The sequence below is a fragment of the Pseudopipra pipra genome, chromosome 1 (assembly GCF_036250125.1).
Source record: "Pseudopipra pipra isolate bDixPip1 chromosome 1, bDixPip1.hap1, whole genome shotgun sequence".
In the NCBI taxonomy this organism is placed as follows: Eukaryota; Metazoa; Chordata; class Aves; order Passeriformes; family Pipridae; genus Pseudopipra; species Pseudopipra pipra.
The window spans coordinates 147,035,179-147,050,671 of record NC_087549.1 but is presented as its reverse complement, the minus strand read 5'-3'; the positions used below and the strand labels follow the sequence as shown (position 1 = coordinate 147,050,671).

At 38.0% G+C, this 15,493-nt stretch overlaps 1 protein-coding gene across 3 annotated transcripts in view; it reads right to left on the bottom strand.

Moving 5' to 3' along the window:
* LMBR1 (limb development membrane protein 1) overlaps positions 1–15,493 on the bottom strand; it is an 87,867-nt gene that overhangs the window by 30,706 nt on the left and 41,668 nt on the right. For all 3 annotated transcript variants that reach the window (XM_064638157.1, XM_064638150.1, XM_064638166.1), the window contains 8 exons: positions 12,009–12,135; positions 11,728–11,796; positions 9,219–9,283; positions 8,061–8,133; positions 2,476–2,556; positions 1,388–1,464; positions 1,048–1,125; positions 69–142 (listed from right to left, as the gene is read on the bottom strand). In XM_064638157.1, the coding sequence (XP_064494227.1) occupies positions 69–142; positions 1,048–1,125; positions 1,388–1,464; positions 2,476–2,556; positions 8,061–8,133; positions 9,219–9,283; positions 11,728–11,796; positions 12,009–12,135 (644 nt within the window). The remainder of the gene's footprint in view (positions 1–68; positions 143–1,047; positions 1,126–1,387; positions 1,465–2,475; positions 2,557–8,060; positions 8,134–9,218; positions 9,284–11,727; positions 11,797–12,008; positions 12,136–15,493) is intronic.

Here is a 15,493-nt window from a genome sequence, read left to right as displayed (position 1 = left end):
AATTACCAGTGTCCCAGAAAACTAGACAGAATACTTGTTAACAGACAGAATTCTTACAGAAAGGATACAAAATCAAAATGATTTCAAGTGCTGCTCCCACAAAGCCAAAGGTGGATAGGGAGGCATTTCCTATTCCAGGCCCCTACAAGAAGAAAAAACTTTGCATAATTTCACAGAATCACAGAATTTAATAAGATACATAACACTTCATAAAGTTAACATCTACCAGGACCAAAAAATTAACATCTTCCATGAATATAGCCTTTTCTGAATACAGTGTTTTAGGGGTGTTCTGATGTCCTAACCTGCAAGTCCCACATCCCATGAAACGGCATCAGCAGCTTTCAAACTGCAGTGAGATGTGTTGCCAAGACAGAAGGGATAATGATTCACTTTGGATGCACTCTGCACCCACCCACCAGGCTGTGTTTTATACATACTCCACTGCTTTGGAAACTAAAATAAGATGCCTCAAAGTTACACATTTCTAATTGTTCACAACACCATTGGCAGAGTGGCCATCACACTGAACACCTTGTACAGCTCTGGCAGCTCATACCCAGCTATGCCCTGGGGAAAGCACTACAAAGTTAATAAAACAGCCCTCGTGATTAAAGATACTATGACTCAATGAGCTGTTCTTTACTTTCTTCAAGTATTTTTATAGTAAAGAAGGAAAAAATGACATGTTTTCTAAGAGGAACACAAACCATCACTTGGTTTGTGTTTTCATATTGTTTTTTAACATAGATTCTTAAATTGAACATTACTAGTCTGTATGAAAGTAGAAGACGTAAGTAAAGCACAAACTTTACAGCTTTGCTTTACTGAATCACTGTATCTACATAAAGATTCTGCACTAGTTTTCATATGAACTCACTATAACATGACATGTAATTAATGTTAGTGTTTGCACAGGAACAAAATCTAGAAGCAAAGTCAAGGTCAAGGCTCATTAGTTTCCATGTTATTAAAGCAGAAGTTCTCACTTGCACTTCTGTAAAGTTTTACTAAACTGATAAAAATCATAAAAAAAGTTTACTTTACCCCTGATCCCTTTGGCATTGCAGTCTCATCTACCAACAGGTAAAGAATGTTGAGAGCAACCAAGAGAACTGAGATGGACTATAAAGTAGAAATAGTCTTGTTATTTAAAAGTATTCCAACATGCTTAAAAGGTATACATTTATCCCCATCGGGCTCCATAATGTCAAGTTCTTTTAAAATGGTCCAGAAATATCCAGAAATATCAAGATTGTTGCTTAAACACACATCACCCAAAAATTTTAAAATTATTCCCCCCTACAAACAAAGAATTCTTCATAATTTTTGTTGAGGAAAAAGAAAAAGATAAAAGGAGAAAAAAAAAAGGAGCGAGAGTTCTTACCGTCTCAATCAGTAGCAATATCATGACAGCTGGATAGACTAAATTCCTTTCCCAAGCAGAAGCTTTTTTCCTCCTTTCTGTCCAGAAGAGAAAAACCAGAAGCTTAATAGCATAGATCACCTTAGAATATAACAAGTAAGAATCATTCAGCTATCTATAAACTCTTGTTGTACCTACAGGTAACAACAGTAACTTTATCTGGAACAAACATCAACCAGTTCATAAAAACATCCACCCTGCAGAGCTGTACAAAGCAATGCCAAAAATATGAAGCCTCTCTAGAGAAAGGTTGGGGAGACAGAACTAACAGATTTTTCTCTCTTGCATGCTTTACCCCAGCTTTTTCTTCTCCTGGCACACAGCAGTTCTACAAAGTTGAAAATACACTGAATTTAAAAATATGCTGTTTACATGTATGTATTAGCATGACCTAAAGGGACAGAACAGAATTTCTGATATTTAAATGGTATTTTCCTCTTGTAAGGCAAGAAAGACAAGACCAACTTCACTGGACATCACCAGCATGTGCAAAAAAAACCCCACAATTCATTCTTACCACAGTCTTAGTTTGCACACAACAAATTGATAAATGCAAAAATCCCACAAACCTTTGAATAAGTAAGGAAATCTCTGTTGAGTTGCTGACATCACCAGAAGTATCACTTTTCAGTTTTAAAAGACACAAACCTGCTAAGAATTATTTTACTGCTCTTTAACACAATTTGACTTTTATAGAAAGAAGTCAAAAAGGAAAAGTATTGTCTTAGATTAACACAAATAATCATAAGCAAATTATTAATTATGAGAAGACCACAGTATTGAGCTCCATGCAAGGAAGTCAAGTGTTTCAATTTCTCTAAAATTATGTTAAAAATAAGATCCAAATCAGACTCGCTACTTAAATTTGTTTGTTGGAGGGGCGCAAGGATTCTGTGTCGTGTATTTATAGAAACTATGACAATTTGTAGGGCACAAATTTGGTTAAGAACAAACTGCAATCAATCAAGCCACTGATACAAGCTAAACACAGCACCTTAAGGTCATTTATTGAACTATAATTCACAGGAAACACTGGAAAAGTTCATTACCTAGATTTGTTTTCTTGCTTTTCACTTTTTCAAGCTCCCGTTCCAGCTCTACTGTCTGGTATTCCACTGTGGAAGATACACCTTTTAAAAAAGAACACAGTATTTTGGATGAGACTAAGTAGTGTAAGACACACGGTGACAATTCAGATTTAGGGAGCATCACATTAACACCTGTGACTTGAAACTGCAGGTGTTTCTTTGAGACTCTTCAACTGCTTTTCAAAAAACAGTCAAGAGCCTCTAACTCTGTCTAACCAGCAGAGTTCAGCACATCAGAGGTTTCAGTGTGATCTGTGATCCACACCTGTCCTGCTGAGAACAGCTATGGCTAAGCTTTTGCACAGGTCCAACGACCACAGCGTGACAGGCAGGATGTGTCAAATGCCTCACTCTTGCATCCCTGTATGATTCTTGCCTTCAAGGGCATTATTACTCAGCAACACAAAGGCAAAGTGGAGCTTTGCCTCCAAAGTGTCTAGAGCTCCAGTTTCAGCTTCTGCCACACCTTCCCTTTCCTCAGCAAGCTCAGTTTGCATACTGTTGACCTGCTTGGTAACATATCTTCTGCTCATACCAGTTTGCCTGATCTGTCAGTCTCTCCGTGCAACAGAGCTCCCCTCTGACAGCCACAATCAGATATTGCCCACAACCCCACAAGGCCATGCTCTTCCACTTTCCTTTTCACAGTTTACAGCATACATGTGTCACTGTTGTGCAACTCCTCATACTCTCTCCTCTGCAGCAGCTGAAAACTGACAACCATAATATTAACTCTTTTCTTCCTGCTAATTTTTTCCCTAAAAGTTGCTCAGCGACTTTTTTCCTATCCCTACACAGCCTCTAGGAAACCCAGCCCATTTTCTCTCTCCATTATTTTTCTCTTCAACCTTCCATGCTCTTCCAACCACTTCTCTTTCCCAGTGGTTTCCCTCCTTGATGCCAGTTCCTCCACAAACACTGCACAGGGTTCAGGTACTGACACAGCTCTGCAATGATGACTAGAAATCTGCTGTTTCAGTTCCCATCTCATTATTCCTCCTTTAGCTTTCACTCTCTGCAATCACAAACTGAAAATATTCCTCCTGGGATAAGTTAGAAACACTCTCCACTCACCCTTGCCCCACTTTCATCCCTTTTATTTCTCAATAATTTCACCTGAAAATAAGAGTTCATATTTTCCCTGTCTACTCTAGACCAATCTCACTCTGCAAAAACACTCTGTGGCAGTGACAGTTCAAGGTCTTAACAAATCCAAAGTCCTCTCCTGTTATCATTTGTCTCAATTTACATTCACACCCTTCACCTGTTGGCCATTCCCTACCCACGGCCTCACCTTTGGCTGTGGGCTACCCTGTAGTAGCACCATGCTCCAGATACTTTTTTTAATATGAGATTAATATTCTTCTCCAGGCTTTTATCTCATATCTTGATCATTTGGCTACAAAAAGTAAACAGCACTTAGGCTGCTGGCACACTAGCACTACTTTGTAGTCCAGTCTCATTATTTCCTTATTTTCTGTTGTCTGCTCATCCATCCAGCGATCTCAGTACAAGAAAAGAAGGTTACTCTTTTTACTGCAGAGTATTAATATTGATTTGTTCAACGCAGTCAAATCATCAATGAGACATCCAACTGTTTCAAATATTAATTTTTACACATTCAATCAAATGTTCTTCACACACATTTTTACATATAACACATAACCTCTGTGCTATGCCTAAATATTTATCTTGGATTATAGTGACATAATGTGTGGGGGGTAATATTTACAGGGCTTCAAATATATAAATATCTCTAATCCCAGGACTAACCAGTAAGACCTCCAAACACTGTTCTGTAACAACTTTTACTCACTTGAAGTGCTTGAAATATGAATGTCAGTTTAATTTCTCCATGTTTTTCAATGAGTAATCATAAAGTGGGTTTTCAGAAAAAGTCATGTCTTTTAAAAAAGCCCCTGAAGCTACTTATCACTATAAAAATAAGCTTTTGTGCTGATGCATTCTCTCTGAAAAAAAACGTCTAAAACATCTTTTTTATGGAATGACTAATTACTATGAGGTGGGGAAAAGGACAGATATAGAGCTCAGTGGGAAAAGAACTTTAATGGAAACAGCTGAAAAAGAAGGAAAACTCAAGTCGGTATCTGACACTTTCTTCTTCTCCATAACTGATTTAGGGGTCTCTGAGGAAAAGCTCAGTTGAATATATATGTTGTTTTCTCCCCTCAGTATAAAAATCCAGAGCTCAAAACACTGATTTCATAGGAGTCTTTTCAACAAAGTCAGTATGATCACATTAGGTCCCCAAGAGACAGGTCAGTAGAAATCCTGAATCATATCTAAGTGCTGTTGTAGTTCCTCCTTAAAAGCAGTTGCAAACAACAGGTTGCTATACAAAAGGATATTTTACGAGAGGGGAAGGCAAAGTTTCAGATCAGTCAAAAGAGTATTTGAAAAGGATGCAGCTAAATTCTTAAAAGCTCTCTAACATTAGCTTTATTTCAAACATGTACAAAGTTCAATGTCAGCGCTGTCTAGCCAATAAATCAAATTGGTAGACGAGACTTGTTTGGACTAGCAATGAAAAGTTAGAAGGGATTCTCCAAGAAAGCCACAAAGCAGCTCATTTAAGGTCAATTTAACGGTATTATTCTGTTTTTCTTCCAGCCCCGACATAAGATTTCAGTACCTCAAAGGAAATTGTAAGAGTATCTATTTGCATTCCCCCAAGGTGATTGGCAGTTCAGCACCAATTAGTTCAAAATTACACTGTTACTAGTGTGCAATAAAAACAACACCTTTCATCTTTCTTACATAGGTAAGGATACCTTCAGAGCCAATAACTTTGATCAAGTAAGTATTTTTGATCCTACCCCACCCGTCTCTTTGGATTCAGGAAAACTAATAGCTGAAGGCAACTTTTTTCTTTTAATATAAAAAAGTCCCAGCTTTATTCTTCGACTGTAGGAGTGATGTGGGTACTGAAATATAATACACTGGAAACAAACATTTTCCCAAAGCCCAGTATCTGTTCAATAGATAAAAATACTAGGGTAGATAACACAATCAAACTTTCCCCTCCCTCCTCCTCCAATTTTCAGTTAGACACTGCAGACACCTGAGGAGGAAGAAAATTAGTTCCCACAAAGAAGATCTACAGTTTCACAGTTAGATTTATTTTCAAATATGAAGAGCTTTACAGTCATCAAGTATCGCTTAAGCCCCTGCTCTGGTCCTCCTCAGTTTTAATAAAAATTGAACTCTTTGGTTATATATATAAGTCAAGTATATATTTCAGAACACTTCACTGCAAACCTGCCCAGTAGGGTTACTTTAGCACATATATTTCCACCACCAACACTGTGGAAGAGTTGCAATAGCCGTGGCAGGGGAAATGTGTAGCCAGATTATATCTGCTGTGATACAGCAACAAAGAGACTTACACAGTTTCTGTGTTAAGACACAGATTATGGCCTCTAACATCACAGCACTAGATTTACTGATGTAATTAGCACCACCTTCATTTGTACACATTTTTTAAAAATGCAATAAACATGGTAAGCACAAGCCTTCACAGTTCTGGCAATAATGATGTCTATTTTTCTGGCATAATTTGTATGCATTAGAAAGACTTCTAGAAGAGAAGATGAAGCTTTCCATGCTTGCCATATTAAGTGAGAACCATGCTTAAATTTACTTAACTACTCACAAAAATCCTGCAGAGTATCTTCTTGCACATATATTGGCCCCAACCTACGTGCTATATCCAAGTTTAGATTTCCATTTACTTTTCAGCTTAAGTCCATTAATTTTCTCTGTATACCAAACGATGGTTTTTCAAGCATTCCTTCAGGTGGGGGTGCCAGTGCCATTTCCTCAGCATGGGAAACAGAGGAATTCAGCTCCCTCTCCTGTCACAGGACATTTAAGCCCCCACATCTTTCACCGCTGAGCAGTAGGCTGGTGAGTGCTCCCTGGACCATGGGTGGGTTGTCGTTCCACTTTTCACTGAATACCAACCCATGTGCTGAAAGAGAATCCAGTCTTTCACTAGCAGCTGGGAAGCCACTTGCACATGTCCTAAATCCAGACCCATTTAGCAGACACCTTCACATAGACTAGGTCCACCCCACGAGTGATATTAAACTGCAATATGAACAACTGTTGCACAGACTTCTGCACAGAAAAACAGCAGAAAAGCATCACCTAAATAATCACATTCCCTACCTGAACAGTAGAACCTGCCCTGTGCTACTTCCAATTGATACTTGAATAACCATCGGGTCATTTTTTTGTCGTACACAAGCACAATCACCATGACAACATAAAATACTTCATAACAAATATCTTACAGTTCCCAGATAACATCAAACACACAGAATAATCATAATTACCCTATCACAGCTTCAAAGACATTCACTGCATGCACCTTTTTGTGTGCCTGTATGTGACTGCACATATAAACATGTGTAATAGTATAGAAACCTGGGCTTCCAAAAAAGCAAAGGTGAATGTTACTTTTAAACTGAAACAATGGCTGATTTTAGCACAAAGAAATCATTAAATCTCCAGAAATTTTAAACACTGGAATAAAGATGACCACCATGATGTCTGCTATCAAAGGTACTTTCCTTCACCAAGCAACTTTGAAAGGAGACTTATTGAGACCTCAAAGAAGGAAGGATTGAGATATATGACAGAAGACTGAAAAGTAGGAGAGAAAAAGCAGGAAATTAAGAAAATTAAAATAAGTCATAAGACAGCACAACAATGGGTTTGTCATGACATGAATATTCTTTGGTTTTCCAACCTGAAAAAATTGGCTTATCTGTGCAGTTAAAAGCAAGTCAGAAGATCTGCACATGATTCCCAGGTTTATAGAACCAATACATTTTCCATAATTGGTACCTGCCATGTTGCAATACTCTTTCTCTTGGAAGCCAAAGCTTCATACTGTTTTTTAAATACTTCCAAACAGAAACACCTTATTAAGAAACGCAAGACTGTAATATTAAATACAAGAAGTCTATATTTTTATAATTATGTATTTTAATTATTTATTAATATAATTATTCAAAGTATTAAATTCATCAAATAGCTCCTAGAATATAAAAGACTGCTCTGATTTTTAATGGATTATTGCCTTAGATTCTGAATAACAATGAACTGAAACACAAAAAACCCTCCAAATTGAAAACAAAATGCACATTGTAGGAAGTGGAATCTTTTGCTTATAGAAGTTACTGGTTCTTCAGACAAGGCTAAAATTGAGCCATTTACCGAGCCAAGATATTTTGCAGTAACAGTTGTGGGTCTGGTCACTGCTCAGTTGCTTACTCAGAACATTCACACATTAGAGCTGATGAACATGTTAAAAACAAACCCAAAGGGAACCACACACATAAGGGACAATCTTGAACAACCCAGTGAGCAATGAAACACACGCATAACGCTTTCCACACGCTAAGATGTCAAAATTTTGGATTTTAAGAGAAAACAGTGAGACCAATGCTCCTGAGCAGAACCACTCTACCCTACATACTGCATCTGGAGCAGAATCACAACAAGCATACCATACATACCATTAAGCTTCCTCTGAATTGCTTCTTCCTCCAAAGTGATGATATACATCTGCTCATCTAGGTCTTCCAGGATCTGTATTTGGAAACACAAACATGAACTGAGTGTCAGAGGCACTTTTTTTCCTGACTGCACTAATATAATCAGGTTCACTTTGCTCCAGTAACCTATATTTTAAATATAGAGTCTACACTTTACAATACTGACACAAATGAGAACTTCACAGAAACATTATTCCATTCTGCTACAGATCTGTTTCTTTACTGCAAGTAAACTTCCTGTTTTTATTTACGTTTTCAGTTTCAGTCTAAAGAGATGGAACAGTATATCTGACCTACCTTCAAATCATATCAACCCTCACACTCGATTTAAACAAAAATAACTGCAGACTTCGAAAAAGGATATTAAAAAGTTAACTTTTCACAGAAGCCAGTATTTCAAGCAAATATAAATTGCTATTGGAAGCTAAAACCAAATAAATTAAGTCTGTCTACCTTACCATCAGGTGCTTTGAGATTAAAATTTATGGATAGCAAAACAGTACATATTATCTTTGTATTTCCAGGATTGAACTGACCAATGAAAAGGAATGCAAGACCTAAGTGCACCTAAATTTTAGTAACTATGAACAAGGAAATGCAATAGCCAATCACTAGAGCACTTGTACATGGTACAAACTTCTCACATCCCGCACAGCACTCAGTATGTGAACAGAAGAATATCTGTGCATAAAAAGTTCTTTGCTAAGCCAACTACCCACATTTCACCCATCTAAGTGTACCCCCAGGTACCCTTCCTGTTATACAGCCTTGGTTTGCTCTCAGATCCTTTGCTCCTGAACTCAGAACAAGCCCACACTTTTCAGGTGTTTGTAAAACACAGTAGGGAATACTGGCAATGAATAATACTAGTAACATTGATAAAAATTGAAAAATCAGAGGAAGTTTGTATTATTATAAGAAAAACTTTCTGTGGAAAAAAAAAACAGGCTCTTGTGCTATATAAAAAATTTCAAATGAGTACAAAAGTCATGGCTATAGAAATTCTGATCACCTGAAGTCAGAATTCCATAGAAGTGCAAGCATGCTAAAAGAAAGTACCCAAATGCCATTCTACCTTCGCACAGGTTGCACAGGAGGACAGAACTGTGTGGCACTTACTGTCGGCTTCACCAGCAACTGACCCATTACTGTAAACATCCGTGAGAGTCCCACTGGCGTGCACACTGTGGGGGAAGAGAGAGTATGCAAAACAGTCACTTGTGAGAAAAAGACCAATTTTTTATTGGACACTCACTGTGCTATTCCACACATAACCATTTTTTGGTTTTGAAGAGAACTGCAAGAGCTTCAAGGTCCAAAGGTGAAGTTGTAAGCACATTGCAATCATATGATTTTTGAACAAGACGAGCATCTCTCCCCTTCAAGAGCTTAACTGTGATTTTTTTCTTTCGGCAACAAGGAACATCATATTATCAGATATCTTAAAACTTTCTCAACTAATTATTTATTCAAAGCATGTGGCACCAGAGGATATGTCTACACTAGTAAATTCAGCAGTGCCAGGATACATTCCGGGGCTTTAAGAATGGATTGCCCACACCAGGATTCTGCTAGAACTATCCCTGGCATGATTTGCCCTGAGCCAATTAGCACATTCTCAAACAATTCTCAGTGCAGTTCTGGAGTTCATGCAGCCCAGGAACCATTATCATGAGGCAATACATACACAGACACCTTCTGCCAACTGCAATATCCTGAATGGAATGACACTGGCTGGCCACTGCACTGGAGAACATCTCAGGCCCATTACAACTATTAGCACAGGTACAGCTGCAAGGTCAAGAGATCCCAAAGCCGCTTTGCTCTGAAAGTCACCCTGCAACTTCAGTTGGTAACAGGCTCAGCTGCCAGATTTTAAGCTACTTGCTAAGAAATAACAATGGGTCCTTTCCAATCCTAGCCTGTGATGGTTTCCAGGAACGCTGCATATATGCTTCTTGGGAGAAAGGCTCAATATGCTAATAGAAAATTATTATTAGAAAGTAACAGTTTAGGGAGAACAGCTTTCAAATACTGAAACCTGTAGGAGATGAAGGAATTTGTAACAGCACAGAGGAGGTTATATATTTATAGTTTCCATTATAATAAAAGTGTTGCCAAAAAAAAAAAAGGAGAAGCACACAAGATTTTATAGTGAGGATTACATTTATTTTTATTAACTAGTGCTTCACTGTAACTTCTACGTATCACAGGAAAAATACAAGATATTCAAAAATCTAACTTAAGCCAGTCTTCCTTTACTGCAGAGGAAGCCTGCAGGAAAAGAAGAAAAGAGAAAGGAAGTGATGCTCCAAATCACCACTGCAATAGGCTTTACTCAAACACTGCTGCAGCAACTAAACCAGCTGAAGATCTACAGGAGCTCCACTCCAGCAGCTCACTCACTGCTGTTATGCTGCCCTTTCAGCTACACAGATCTAACAGCTTTTGGAGGGCCTTAAATAACCTCAGTGATTTGCTTGTACAAGACACACGTAACTCTTCCAAAAACTGGCATTTAATCACAACGATTTTGGTGAACTGGTTTACAACAGCCCCAGAACACAGGCCGTGTTTTCAGCTCTGCTGAAACAAAACTACAGGGCAGATGCAGAAGTTTTGTAAACCAACGTCCCATTATTAGTACCTCTTGTGAATCACACTCTGGAACAGGCTGCACCAGACACCAAGAAACACAGTGTTTTACCTCTCCCAGCTTCCTCCAAAGTGGATTTGGGAATCTGCACACACAGAGAACCTAGGGAGATTCACCAAGGTCTCTTTCATAGACAGATCTGCTTAGTATTAGGGACATTTCAGATTATCATTCCCCATCCTTTCTCCACAGTGGCAGCCCTGGGTTAGCTCTGAACGTATCAAGTTTGGAGAAGGGATGACACCATGAAAGTCTAGAAAGGGATATGTTCTGTCCCTCTCAGCAGTTTTCTAGAAAGCATTCAGGGATGAGGTTGAGATTATAAGTGGGATTTGGAGCCTTCCATAATGTTTCTTATTCTCCTAAATACGGATGACTCAACTCTGGCTAAGACCAGTTGATATAAAGTTGGAGGTTTTATTGCATTTGTTTTAAATGCAATTGCATAACTGACCTGCAGACTGGCCAGATACCAGCTCTGTGGTTATGAAACCTGACTGCACCATCTTCCAACTCCTGTCTACACATTTTCAATTACAAAAGGAAGAAAGGTAGTTTACTGAATATAGGACAAAGTGTTCCAAAATAATTTTCTCACCATATCGCCAACCTCCTGCAGACATTTCATTTAAAAGTTGTGCTTTTCTTTGCAGAATGGAGTTCCTATTTTTCACCTACCTACTTTACAACTTATAAGTTAAAATTGTTTTGGGTGAGGTCTGAAGTTGCTCAAAACCCAGAAATGTAAGGTACCATTCGTTTAAACTTCAGAGCCCAAACCTAACAGATCTACATCTGAATTTAAACTTACTAGGAAAAGGAAAAAAAAAAAATCAAACAACTTTCACAATCAAAAAATTTCCTTTAATCGTGAAAAAAACCCTACTACTAAAAAAAAAATCCCCCAACCCACACAAAAACCCCCCAACATTAAATTGGTTCATCTTTTGGAATAATCAGGAAAATACTTACACAGAAGTAACAAGCATCCCATCAGTGATATACAGGAATATAAATATGGGAGGTAGAATTCCCAGAGGTCTGTAAAGAAAACATTGAGCACAGCCTTAGGTTATTATACAGGCTGTTTATGTCACAGAATTTAACAGAAAAATGGCACTGACTGAATGAACAGAGATTCTTTACAACCTGTGCAATACTCACATAGCATTTACTAAAAATATACTTAACTGGAAACACCCATTTCTGTAATTAAAATTAAATTAGTGTTACAATTCTTCTGCATTCCATACCATATAAAGACTCCATACTGGCAGCATCATTGTCTATGAGTGCTGAAGCCACCCATACGATTCCAAGGATAAGCAGTGCAAGAAGGATGAGCATTACAAGGGTTTCCAAAATGCGTGCTCTGATGCCCTGTGGGCAGAAGAGGGGAGAGGAAGGAAAGAACACAGCCAAGAAGTTTGAATCAGATATTTTTAAATATAAGAAAATTACAAATAAATAGCAGATCCTTCTTCCTAAATACATACTCACATTTTATCATGTAGACAAAAGCATAACATGTAATGCACATTTAAAAGGCAGTGCATAAAAAAAGGAAGTACTTATGGTTTTATAGTGTCCAGATTGCATTTTCCCCCTTAAACCCATAGAAAAACGTTTTAAATTGCATATGCCTTACAGTTCTCATTAATCTCATTATTCCATAAAGTACTCTTTATACCATATGATTTTGCTCGAGCATTTTTAAAAGATGGATTACTTTCCTAATACTTTCAGCAAAGAAAGTGGATTAGCAAATTTTTATCTATGATTCCAATCAAGGGAATGGAAAGCCAATTATGGCAAATAGCCAAATGGCCCCGCAAGCATTAAACCCTGCGCAGGTACAACGCACCAATTTCCTTAAAATACATTCTGCAGCTGCAGCTGCACCAGTCAGTCTTCAGAGCCCTCCAGCGCACAGCCGGAGTACTGCTGGCTCCTGGCTCCTGCTGCAGCCACTGCTCCCATCATTCCCATCATCCCTGCGTGCCTCGTGAAACACAACACAAATCACTCCTCTACAAGGTGACAGACCACAGCATTTGCTCCAGTCTAAACATGTAACAACGCTTTAATAGTTGCTCTAATAGTTGAGTCTTAGATTTGCAAATATAACTATACCAACACATAAAATCATACCTACTTTTTGCTGGTGTTTTTATCACTAATTTAACCAATTTTGAGCAATAGAGCAATTTGGACACTTTCTTCAGGCATCCTGGCCTATGAAGGGACCGTTAGATTGATGTTCAAATAACAACTTGACTTTTATTTTTCTTTGTTTGCCAGTACACTGCTCCACAAGCAAACCCAACTCTTGTTTCTCACACAGGTTCACACCAACTTGGGGATATTTCACTGCAAAGACTATGTGATAGTTAAAAGCAGAAAATTCGTTTTACTTCATTGTTTGTCTATTTTTGTCACCTCTTCCCTCACTGCTTAACTAACAGGGTAATCTTTACGTGGCATTTACCCTGAAAATTACACTCCCTACATAATCACAACAATCAACCATGAACAAGGACCTCAGGCATCCTGACCATGAGCACTGATGACTTGTAGCACACCACTTCCTCTCCTCCACCAGGCCTCTGCAGAACAGCTAAAGTGGCACAAAGGAAAATAGATAAAAAGAGACCTTCACAAAATTCCCCTTAAGAATAAAGTGGACAGATGAAGTCCAAATCCATAAACAATCTCAAACAACTAAATTTCAAATTAAAGTAGCATAGGATAGGATACAGTTTTACTCCTAAAATGTATTTTGTATGTAAGAAAAGGAGCTTTGAGGTTGTTAAAAGTTGTAAAAATGTTATTTTTGTAGTGTTCAAAAACCAGCTTTCAGTCTTCCATGAATTATTTTGAAGGTGAGTGTCAAAGGCAAATACATGTGTAAAGTTTTGAACTTGAGTAATAAATTACCAGGAAACAAACAGATTACAGTCTAAGTACTGAGCACTGATAGAGAGCCTTTACTTTACAGCAGAAGGCAAAGGACTAAAGAAAACCCAAAACTTTCATGGATACATGCACAGAGAACTACTTCAGGCTTTCCAAGACAATAAATATAAATCTATTGTCTGGGTTCCTAAAGGCCTCAGCCACAGAAACTGGATTCCTTTCTTCCCTTCTATGAGACACATGCACAAATCTCAGCCTCTCTGACTTCAATTGTCACAGCAGCAGATTCTTCTGGATAAACCTGGAAAATATTTCATTTTATATAGTGACCTGAGCACCAAATCCTCCTCCCTTGGATTGTCAAAACAAAGAAGAAATACACTACTATGGAGACAGTCAATGTAAATAACACTTTTTCATAGTGCAGGTGTTCTCTAAAGACAGGTAAGATTAGGATGATACAAGTAACACTCCCTCTCAAAAAAAGGAATGACCACAGCAAGTACCCAGAGCTAACCATTACTTTTGGCCACAAGTACCATTGGCACAAACCCTAGAAAAAGCCAGTTAGCTGCCCAATGAGCCTTCCCCATTTTTTTGTTTCCATGCTAGTTTGATCAATCTTTGATTCCTGGAAAATTGAATCAATCTCCTTTTGCTCTCAGTAGTTACATCTATGTCCACATGTGTGATACACCAACAATAGCGCAGTCTCATGTGTACTGAAAAGCAAGACTGACGGCTCACTCCAAAGCAGGACATTGTTTATATTACAGCACATACACACCAGGAATCACACACTGATGATCATTTTAAAATAGTAAAATAATAATATTTTTAGGAACTTCAGTGAAATTAGATAGAAATATTCTGTCATAGACAGCAATGAATACCTGGTAACGGTCAAGGATTTAAAAAAAAAAAAAATTAAGACACTTAAGGCATATAGGTAAATACTTAACCTCAATTAGGCACCCATAAGACTGTGCCCTATGAAAACATTAATGTTCCAGGCACATTAGTTCATACTTACACACACTAGTGTATCTACCAAACAGCTGCAATTTGTAAGGAATGAAAAGTTACAGAAGTTTCCCCCCGAGCATACACTCACATGGAGAAAACCTCTGGAGAATCACAGAAGGGCTGAGGTTGGCAAGGACCTCGGGAGGTCACCTGGTCCACATTAAACAGGGCCTCCTAGCACTGGATGCCCAGGACAGCGTCCACGTGTTTTTTGAGTACCTCCAAACTTGGAGACTCAAAAACCTCCCTGGACAACCTGTGCCAGTGCTCAGGCACCCTCACATTACAAACTAGTGAGAAATGAGCCTTAGACACCCTTACTACTTCTTATTTCTGCTGAGGGTAGTTTTGTTTATTCCAGTGAAAAATCCATAGCTTGAACATTGTCATTAGTAACATCACTAATTTAAAAGCTGGGCAAAAAATCTATACTCCTGACTTTGAGAAAGATACGGGTAAATACAAGCAGTGTTGCATTTTATTTCAATAAAGCAAAATTATCCAAATAAACCTTGAAATTCAATGGGTTTTATTTTTATTTTTTTCCTGAGCAAAAACCTCTTCCCTGACATTTTGGTTTTGGCTTAACATTTCTTCTTTGAGTCACTTCACTTCTCTCACACAGCCCCACTATATTACCCAGATTTCTTAGACAAACCAAACATCCTGGCACATCAAAAAGAAATTCACAAAACACACAAAATGTAATTGAGCTTGAATTTTAAAATTAAATTGGTAATTGAAAAACGTTAAGGTTTTCATACTTTCACTGCTATACACTAAGAATATTGCTGTG